This window comes from Delphinus delphis, chromosome 1, assembly GCF_949987515.2.
Source record: "Delphinus delphis chromosome 1, mDelDel1.2, whole genome shotgun sequence".
In the NCBI taxonomy this organism is placed as follows: domain Eukaryota; kingdom Metazoa; phylum Chordata; class Mammalia; order Artiodactyla; family Delphinidae; genus Delphinus; species Delphinus delphis.
In genome coordinates, this window is record NC_082683.1 from 35,731,916 (window position 1) to 35,742,451 (window position 10,536).

General features: G+C 58.1%; 1 protein-coding gene across 1 annotated transcript in view; it reads right to left on the reverse strand.

Moving 5' to 3' along the window:
- The window catches only part of SLC6A9 (solute carrier family 6 member 9), a 32,116-nt gene extending 22,380 nt beyond the window's left edge, over positions 1-9,736 (reverse strand). Inside the window, exons 1-2 of the mRNA XM_060021129.2 lie at positions 9,608-9,736; positions 3,883-3,998 (exon numbers count right to left, since the gene is read on the reverse strand). Of these exons, the coding sequence (XP_059877112.1) occupies positions 3,883-3,912 (30 nt within the window). The 5' untranslated portion in view covers positions 3,913-3,998; positions 9,608-9,736. The remainder of the gene's footprint in view (positions 1-3,882; positions 3,999-9,607) is intronic.
- Between the last annotated feature and the right edge of the window lie 800 nt (positions 9,737-10,536).

Genomic DNA, 10,536 nt, shown 5'->3' on the forward strand with positions numbered 1-10,536 from the left:
CTGAGCAGGGTGAGCACCCACTGTGCCCCTTGCACTGTGTTAAGTGAGTGCCCAATGTTTGCCATGTCTGTACTAGCTGAGCACTTGTTACATGCTGGGACTCATGCTAGGTGAGTGGCTGGTAAGTGACAGGCCCTCTACCAAGGGAGGGCCAGGTGGGTGTCAAGCCTGTGCTTGCTCAGATCCCAATGTGTGTCAAGCCCATACTAGTTGAGCACCTGCTACATGCCAGGACTTGGGCTGGGTGAGCACCCACTGTTCGCCAGGCCCTGTGAGGGCTGCTGCAGACAAGAAGTATCCAAACCCTCTTGTCAAAGCATAACAGAACAGGTCGGGGCGGGGCAGCCCCAGGTGGCCTGTGGTGCTTTCAAAGCCTTCTAGGGGGCCTTCCCTGGTGGCGCAGTGGTTAAGAATCCACCTGCCAATGCAGGGGACATGGGTTCAAGCCCTGGTCCGGGAAGATCCCACATGCCGTGGAGCAACTAAGCCCGTGCGCCACAACTACTGAGCTCCGCCCTAGAGCCCACGAGCCACAACTACTGAGCCCGTGTGCCACAACTACTGAAGCTCGCATGCCTAGAGCCCGTGCTCCACAACAAGGGAAGCCACCGCAGTGAGAAGCCTGCCTCCGCTCACTGCAACTAGAGAAAGCCTGCGTGCAGCAACAAAGACCCAACGCAGCCAAAATAACAAACAAACAAACAAACAAATAAATAAAATAAATTTAAAAAAAAAAGCCTTCTAGGACGATTCAGACGTTCTGGCACCCAGGGCTCTAGCCCGGGTCACACTGCTCTTATTCATCATGAGGCTTCCAGGGGCAGAAGCAACCAGTGAACTCAAAGATGTTGGGGCTTCCCTGGTGGCGCAGTGGTTGAGAGTCCGCCTGCCGATGCAGGGGATGCGGGTTCGTGCCCCGGTCCGGGGGGATCCCACGTGCTGCGGAGCAGCTGGGCCTGTGAGCCGTGGCCGCTGGGCCTGCGCATCTGGAGCCTGTGCTCCGCGACGGGAGGGGCCGCAACAGTGAGAGGCCCGCGTAAAACAAAAAAAAAAGATGTTGGGAGAGGCCAGTGAGGCTCACCAAGGCCTTTCTGCCCAAGATGCTGTATGAGTGGGGAGCGGACACAGGGGAGGGGACTGAGTTGGCCAGCTTGTGGACTTGGTGTGCAGCTGTGGGGTTAAAGCTGACCCAGTAGGGCTCTCCTGTCCTGGGCTCCTCTCCTCCAGCTCTCTGTCCTCCGAGCCCCAGGCAGCCCGGCCCCACATGTGTATAGAGGCACTAGGTCTCCACGAAAGGACCACCGCCACCCCCCACCCCCAGTGCCCGCAAGCATCCCAGCTGCTCCCAGGCTTGGAGGCACCCCGGCCAGCTGGGTTCCTGCACGGCCCTGTCCTAGGAGCTGCTGAGGCGTGAGGGAGGCAGCTGAGCTGGCCTGGCAGAGAGCATCTGGGCTGGGAGCGGGGGGAGGGACACGTGCGGCAGGCATGTGGGTCTGGGCACGTGCTGGGAAGTGGCTCACCCTCCACGGGGCACCTGCCACATGAAGAGCCCAGCAAAAGGTCCAAGGATGACATAGGGTGGACACTGAAGAGACCCAGGGGACACCTGTCCTCATACCCAAACCTGGGGCAAAGGGGGATGGAAGTGAGGACCCCATGGCAGGGGCCAGCTGCCTACTCCCAGCCTACCAGGGCACCAACGGCAACAGAGCCACAGACCTGGGACAGTCCAAGTGCCACTGGCTTACATGCATGGCCCTCAAGACACTCTGTTCTGCCCCACCATGGCATCCAGAGAAGGAGCATCCTCAGTCACTTGCCCTTAGGGGACCACAGGCACCTAATAAAGTCCAGGCGCAGCTGCCTAGGTTAGCTAGGAGAGATGGCTCTCCTCAGAGGCTGTATCCTAGAGACAAGCACTGAATGGAGGCGGAACTGGTTCCAAACTGGGTCCCGAGAATAGCGGAGCCCAAGGTCATAAGCAGAACTGAGAAAGAAGCAGGAATAGAATCTCGAGCAACCGCTGGGGGTGCCCAGGGGACATGCTATGGAGCCTCAGACTCAGCAGCGGCGGGCAGAAGTCAAAGGTCAGAGGGCACGGAGGAAATCGAGCCCCAGCTATCTTTAGGCACATCCTGGTGCTGGGAACAGGCGTCCCAACGCAACATTCCCTTCCACAGACGGGCTGGCCTGCTGGCCGGCAGAGCCCAGGGTCCGGGAAACTCAGCTCCGGTAGGGATTCTGGGACCTTGTGATTCACGCTCCCTATGCTGCCCACGTGGGTTCCACATCTCTCCTGCCTCCCTGCCCCAGTCCTCTGAGGGTCACTCCAGAGAAAGCAGAGCAGCCAGTACTGAGTAGTACAGAGTACTTGGAGGGTTTCTTAAGTTTCATGGGACACAGAATCCCCATGTAGGGAGGGGCAGAGCCACTTCCTGTAACAGGCCCATGGCAATTCCAACACTTCCGGGAAGGGTGAGGCCATTTTTGATTCGATCACAGCATCCACCCCCTAGCAAGTATTCAGGTCAGGAGACCTCCAGCTCTGCCCACATCTGAGCACTCAGAGTTCAGGCTGGCTGAGGAATACTTTGAGAAGCTTAGTGCGTTCGGACATGTTCCAGTCAGGAGGGGGCCAGACCAGAGCAGGTCTGAGGGGCTGGATGCTGGAAGTTCAGAACGGGATAGAGGATAGAGGGTCCTGAGCCTGGAGCATGACTGTCCAGCTCTCTCCCCCAGACCATTCCTTTGGACCAAGTACTTCGAGTCCCAGAAATCAAATCCCTGGTGAGGGACAGGGCTTGTTTTGGGAGGGCTCGGCAGAGACCCTGGGCCAATCAGTCTTTCACTGAATGGGAACAGCAACAGGAGAATCCAAGTGGAGAAGGGAGGAGCCACGGGAGGGGCCGTGCTCGGTCACTGGCTTCCTCCCCTGACAGCTGCCCAGTGTCACTGGCTCCTGAGGCAAGATCCCAAGTGAAGGAATACAACCACTGCCCTTGGGGTATCTTCCTGGTTCCTGATTCCAGTGCTGGCCTGTTCCGTCCATCAGTGAGCCGGCCCTTGCCCACTGCTTCTCACCACCTCTCCTGTGCTCTGAGGCAGTGAGCAGTGAAGAGCTGTGGCTTGGGGAAGGGGGAGAGGGAGGTTTTCTGAGGAGGCCTCAGGATAGGATTCAAAATGAAACGCTCTGGGCTTCCCTGGTGGCACAGTGGTTGAGAGTCCGTCTGCCGATGCAGGGGAGACGGGTTTGTGCCCCGGTCCGGGAAGGTCCCACATGCCGCGGAGCGGCTGGGCCCGTGAGCCATGGCCGCTGAGCCTGCGTGTCCGGAGCCTGTGCTCCGCAACGGGAGAGGCCGCAACAGTGAGAGGCCCACGTACCGCAAAAAAACAAACAAAACCAAAATGAAACGCTCTATGTTACTTTTCAGAGTGGAAGAAGAAAAAAATCAGACAGGCTCTGAGGACCCCTTGATCAGCACATGCTGAATGCTCCCCACGGCAGGCAGAGCACAGCGTTGGGGGTGCCTGGGTGTCAGCCACAGGACAGCCCTCCCAGCAGGACTGACTGCAGCCTTCTCTCCAGGGTATCTTGTGATGAGGGTGGGAAGTGTGCCTCGTGCCTCCTAGCATGCCTTTCGGGCTCTGTGGTGGAATCTGCACTGCTATGGGCTCGGAGCCATGGCAGCATCTAACCTGCTGGGTGAGGGGCTGCCCACCTGGGCCTGGGACAGCCCTAGCACTCAGGAGCCCTGGCAGTGCCAGACTCGGGGCCCCACGGAGCCTCCTAGGCCCTCCTGTCAGGGCCAGCAGCTGACAGCAGGCCCCAGCGGGGATGGTGTCATGACCCCCTCCTCCCTGCAGTCTGGTCCCTGTACTCACCAGCATCGCTTTGGCACCTTTTCCTACCATAGTGGCGGTGGGTTAGGGGCTCTGGAGTCCCGGACCACACTCACAGGCTCTGTTTCTAGCACCTTTCAGAGCACAGGCCTCAAGAGCTGCGGAGAGAGCAGAGAATGCACTGAGGGTTTGGCCCAGGAAGGCAGGGCAGGACATGTGTGGCCCTCAGGGCTCTTCAGAACAGGTAGTGCAGGGCCCCGACCACCAGCTGGCAGGCCCCCTCTTCCCTCCCGCCCTGGCCCAACCCCTGCCAGACCATTTCCTGTCCTGCTCATTTCTGGGTGACCCTCCATCCAGTTCCTACCTCACTCTTCTCCCAAACCTTCCCCTGGATCCCTTGGTCTCCAGACTTCCTGTCCCAATGGGCAAAGGTCTATTTTTGACTCTCCAGATGCCCAATTCTATAAAAGATAAAAAATGAACACAGAACTGGGACAGGGTCCAATACCTTCATCATCTGTGTGAATGGCTTCAACCTTTCCCCTGACGGGGAGTCAACTTGGCTCAGCACATGCTCCCCAACCTCGCCCCAGCCAGGTGTCCAGGATGGTCCTTCCCTATCCTGCTGCCACTCAGCTTGGGCTCCAGGCAGTGGGCTCATTGTTATGTCACTAACTTGGACCAGAAGCTCTAGGCACACCAAACACAGCATGTGTAGGCACAACGCTGCCATGCCCGTGCTCAGGCTGGCCCCTGCCGAACACCTTCCCTCCTGTTCACCAGGTGAAATTCTACAGATCCTTTAGAAGCCTGCTTAAGTGTCACCTCTCCTCTGTAGCTTTTCCTGACACTGCCCCCACTCCACCCCAGAGTGAACACACTGTCTCCTCTTTTGTGTTTTGTGCAGACTTCTACCAGGGTCCCTATCAACTCATTTGCTTACGTCTGTCAACCATGGGTTGGTTGGCCAGTTCCCTGAGGGGTTGGATGTGTTTCATCTACCCCTCTGTGCCCAGCACCTGGCGCGGTGCTCAGCTTGTAGGGGGTGTTGGTGGAACTGAGTTGAAGGGAAATGGGTAAGGCTGAGGCCTTGGAATGAGGGGCCAGGTCAGCCGGAGATCTCGTAGGAAGCCTCTGAGAGGCGAGGTGGGGCTGGTGAGCGGGAGGGGCAGACAGACGGGAGGGGCAGCCATGCAGCTGCTGGTGTCTGCAGGTTCAATGCTGGATGGACGCAGATGGAAGAGTGGGGAGTTTTTGACAGGTCACAGGAGTGGAATCAACCTTCAGGGAGCCTCAAAGAATTCTCTTATGGGAGGAAAACCCGGGGTCAGATGCACAAGGACATTCACGCTCCATAGGGCCTGGTCCTAGGAAGGACTGGGGCCTTCTCTGGGTTCTCTCAAGGAGTCTCTCTACTCCAAAGGCTGTTTTGTGCCACTCTGCCCCCGCCTACAGCCACATTCAAGGGCCACCTCCCACCCACAGGCCCAGGAAGCCTTTGGAAGGCTAGAAAAGAGGAGGAAGAAGCTCTTCTTTGCCTATGCAAACCAGCCCTTGGCTACCTTAGGCCTTTGTCCTGGCCACCAGGTGTCCTGCATAACCTTCCCCCCAGGGTGGAGCCAGGTAGGGATGTGACTTGCGACCATTTCCCTTTGGTTAGTCACCGAGGCCGGACTTCCTGCCTCTCACTGTTCCCTAAAGAGGTCCCTGCTTGTGGCTTTGGTCTTCTGGGGGCAGTCAGAACAGGGGGTGTGCTCCCTTAGAAGATCATACCCTTGTCTTCGCTTACCACACCCCTCCCTCCAAGCTGTACACTCTAGATTTGCTGTCCTCAAAGCTGTCCCTCTTCAGCTAACAGATAATAATGACAATGATGGTAATAATGACAATGATGATAGTAATGACAGCAGATGGCATTATTAAGAGCCACCTCACTGGTTGGGCATTACGCCCTCTGGTCAGGTGAGTAAACTGAGGACACTCCGTCCTGGAACCTAAGTTCCAGGGTGTTATCCCTAAGCACTGCAAATACAGCCCTTGTGGTCAGGGTGCTGACAGATTAGTGGAGAAAAGGTTGCTTGGGGGCTGCTTCCAGGACAATGAGTTGGGTGTAAAGCTTTGCTTCTTCTCCTGCTTCTGCCATTTCTATTAAACGGCCCCACCCATCCATTCAAAAAGTACCACCTGAATGCCTACAATAGGCCAGGCCCTCTTCTAGGGGCTGGGCATCCACATTACCCAGGCACCAGGCCTGCCCCTAACCCACATATGGGCCACTATTGACACGCTCTCCATCTGTGCCACATGGGTCAGAGTCAGGTTAGCTTGTGATAAAAAGCTTGGACTCTGGGACCTGGAAGGAGGAACTGGCTCTGCCACTCACTAGGTATGTGACTTCAAGCAAGTTACTTAACCTCTCTGAGCCTCAGTTTTCTCAATCTGGAAGACGGGGCTAATCATACTTCCTTTGTACATTCTGAAGTTTGTGCTTAATTTTTGACTCTACAAGTCCTCCACTTTTTCCTCCCCTCCAATCCATTAATCTTCCCAAAGTCCTAAAGCCCTGATTCCCTCCAACAGTTTTCCACAGCCAACAGGATATGGCCTAAATTGTTCAGCAGGCATTTAGGGCTGGCCACAATTCAGTTCATTTACTCCGCAAGTATTTATTTCGGGCTTGCTCTGGGCCAGATCTGTGCTGGGCACTAAGATCTCTTCAGTCTCTGCCCTGCTGCAGCTTGCAGGCTGGTGGGGAAATGAATGAAACTGGTGACTCAAATGTGTATAATTAAAGCCTACAATAAAGGGTGCGAAAGTGAAAGAACTTCTTTACGAAAATCTACACCAGGGGGGCCTGGTCTTGTCTGAGAGTTACAGAGGACTTTCCTGAGGAAGTGATGTTTAAGAGTCAGAGGGGGATGATTCGGCAACAGTGAGCAGAGAAGAGGAAGGGAGATACAAGCAAATGAAATACTATGGGCAAAGACTGTGAGGCTGAGACTCAGAGAGTGAGGGAGAAAGTGGCCAAAGACAGAGGTGGAGAGATAAGCAGGTTCGGGGTCTTCGGGGCCTCGGTTTTGGTCTTTATCCTGAGGGCAATGGCAGCTACTGAAGTCTTTAAAGGAGAGTTGTGACTGCCAGGAGGAGCAATTGGTGGAAGGTGCATTTTGAACACATCACCCTAGATTCATGTGGAGAAAGGACTGGAGGGAGGGAAGAGGGGAAGAGAGGAAATCAATTAGGAATAGGCCAGGCCAGGGATGAGGGGACTTGGCTCAGGAAGGTGATGCTGGGGTGGGGAGAGGTACAGAGATTTGAGAAAAATAAAGAACGCAACTTTGGTAGGAGACTTGGTGATGAATTGGACTTAGGGGGTGAGGGATAAGGAGGGGTCTCTGGTTTCTGTTGGTATAATAGGAAGAAGCCTGTGCTAGTCCCAGAGACAGGAATGCTGGGGATGCTGCAGGTTTGGAGTGGGGAGAGGCTGAGCTGGGTTCGAGTTGCCTGTCAGCCACCCAAGGGAAGATGGGGAGAGGGTAGTTATAGGACCCAGCCCACCTTTACTGTCTCACTGCTCAGTCTTCCTCTCCTCCAAACAGGACTGTCAGGTCAATCAATTTTAAGGGTCCATCTGGGCCAAGACCTGGAGTCCTCGCTGGGGATGGAAAGGTGACAGGTTCTTTCCTGGCCTTCAAGGACCTCACAGTTTAGGAGAGAGATAGAGGAGGAAACATAATCTCCACTCACTGTGACGGAGGGAGTGGAGGGGCTGTGAGGGTAGGGGAGGGCCCTAGATCTGCCTAGATTCAAGGTCGGCTACCTGCAGCCACTTGCGGCCACCTGCGGCCACGTGGGACTATTCAGCATCCCCAGAGGGTTCTTGTCTTCATGCCTTTGCTTAGGCAGTTCCCTCTTCCTTGAGCACCCTTGTCCCCATATCTATCAGTATATACCCCACCCGTCTTCAAAACCTGTCCCAATGCCATTATCGTCAAGAAGCCTTCCTTTCTCCTCCCATTTGCAGTCAATCTTTAAATGCTACTCCCGGTTACCCCCAAAGCACGCTGTGTACATCTGATTAATATGCTCCTCACACGGAGCCGTTGCGGCATGGTTACTTGTGTCCCAATCTGCCTTCCCCACCAGCTGGAGAGATCATCCAGGGCAGAGGTGTGATTCTTCTGTGTCCCCAGAGCTGGGCACTGAGCCTCAGTCGCAGTGTAGGCCGAGTAAGGGGGCGTTTTCTCTGCGGTCCTTGGAAACATTTGGGCATGCTCAGTGTCGCTCTTTAGTCCCTTCCTAGAACCAGTCCCCTCACCCACTATCCTCCAATCTTCTGACGCTCCCTCACTTTGGGGTTCTTTAACCTCTCAGGTCCTTCTCTCCTTCTCCACTCCTTGCTCCCCAGCCTTTATCTTCTAGCGGCCGCAGCATCAGGCTTGTTTCGGCAAAGAAACAGACCTAGGCTTTGTGAGGGAGCTGTCAGAGCGCTGGGGACGCGGCTCCTTTAAGAGTGACCAGCGAGGGGGCGTGGCCTGCGGAGTACAGGCCCGAAAGGGGGCGCGGTTCCTTTAAGAAACAGCCGGCAGGCCCAGAAGAGGCCCTGGAACGGCAGGAAGAGGCGAGGTCGCTCTCGGAGCTATGGCACCGCCTGGAGCGCCCAGATTCCTCGAAGCGGGGCGCGTCCGCCTTAATCGGGGTGCGAGGTGTCGGGGGCGGGCGTTACATCAGCCGCCACGTGTGGGCCTCTCAGCTGGTGTGGAGGCAGCAGCCCCGCCCCGGTCCCTGCCGTGGAAAAGTACCCGGGCGCCCAGGTCCCCGCCCCCTTGCCCCGCCCCCGAGCCGGCTCAGGCCCCTCCCGGCCCTCCGGGAAAGCCCCCTCCCGCCCGGCCCCGGCCCGCCACCTGCTCCCGCGGGCCGTGGCTGCGGGGTGCGGGGCGCCGGCGGGGAGTGGGCGCCCCGGGCTGCTAGGCCCCTGCCTTCACCTGCGGCCGCCTGGGCCCGCCCTACGCGCACCGGGAATGAAGGTTGGGCTGGGGAGGGCGCGGGTTACAACCCCCAAAGAACAACGCGGCCGTAGCCCCTTCCCAAAGCCGTGGCCGGGAGCCGTGGACAACAGCCCGAGGGCACCGAGACTCCCCGGCGCGGCTTCCCGAGACCTGCTGGCGCGCGGGAACCCTCAACCGGCCGCCGAGTGGGCGGGCAGATAGTGAGGCAGGCCGGCTGGAGGGGCCAGATAGGCAGCTTGGCCGGCCAGGGAGATGGAGAGCAGGAGCCCGCATGAGGGGCGCAGACACCCGGCCCACCGGTTCCGGGCGCCCGCAGGCCCCAGGCGCGCAGACCCACTGGCGCCTCAGACAGAAGCTCTGGTTCCGGCGCTGCCGGCACATCCCCGCTCCCGCAACCCCGGACCGAACCGGCGTCAGCACGCAGCTCCCCCTCCTCCAGGAGCGCCCCCCGCCCCGCGCCGCCGTTCCCTCCCGCTTCAGCTCCTTGGTGACAGCGGTGACACCCAGACGCGCGCACCTACCCCGACCTTTCCGACGAGACAGACATCCCTGTACGTTCACCCACACTCTTACCCCCAGATGCCCGCATGCATGCGCGATCACACACACACACACACACACACACACACACACACACACACACGCTCGCCCGCCCGCTGGTCCTGGGGCTCAGCCCCGCGTAGCCACCAAACACCCAGACCGACGGCGGGACAGACAGAGGCGCGGGCCGCAGCGCCCCCTTCCCCCAGGCTCCTTACCATGCTGCAGCCCCCGGCCCAGGCTTGCCGGGTCCGCACCGCGGTGCGCCCAGGTGGCTTTCTTAAAGGGAAAGTTGCATCAGCCTCCTGAGGCTCAGTGCCGCCTCGAGTCCGCCCGCCCCGCCGCGCCGCTAGCCGCTCCTCCTGAGCTTGTTATGTTTTGGTTTCAGAGAGGCGGGGGCCAAGAGTTTGGTGAAAGTTTGGAGAGTGGAGAAGGCTTGGGAGATTCAGCCAAGTCCCTCCCCTCTCTGAACAGCTCCCCTGGCCTCCCTGCGCCCCCCCCATCTCATCCCCACCCCCGGACGACTTCTCAGGCTCCTCCTCCCAGGGAATAAAATTACAAGTTGCTCCTGCTTTCAGATGATTGATCCCCACGAACCCCTGGGAGTGGGCTCCGCAAAGGAGCCCCCTTCTCCGCCCCTGCCTTGCTGCCCTTCAGCTGGGGCCCTTGGAGGAAGCAGATGTCCCCTTCGGGCTAGGCTGGAATGAAGCCAGAACGCCTGGGGCACTTGGGGGGCTGGAGCTGGAGTTAGCCTGCCAGGCCCCCGGCCTTCTGCGCCTGCGTTCCCCCTAGAGAGAAGTCAGAGCAAATTCCATTCCCTTTGAGCGGTGCCGCTAGGGACTGTGGGCACAGCTGGGTAAGGCCTGGGTCCTACTCCTTGGAACTGGAGGGCTCTGGATCCTTTCTCCATGGACCCTCCTTTGACCACTGGTTTGGTCAACCCTACATTGGCCATTGTGTTACAAGTGCTGCAGTCACCAACCTGGGCCCCCTCTTCTCTCCCTGGGGAGACATACCTGGGTTCCAATTCCAGCTAATGGAGACTTTGCCAAAGGGAGCTTTGCTGAGCCTCAGTTTCCTTCCTGCAAAACAGACAAAACACATTGCTCCAGGCTGCCCCTGAGCAGCAAGGCTTGGCAGTTGTTGG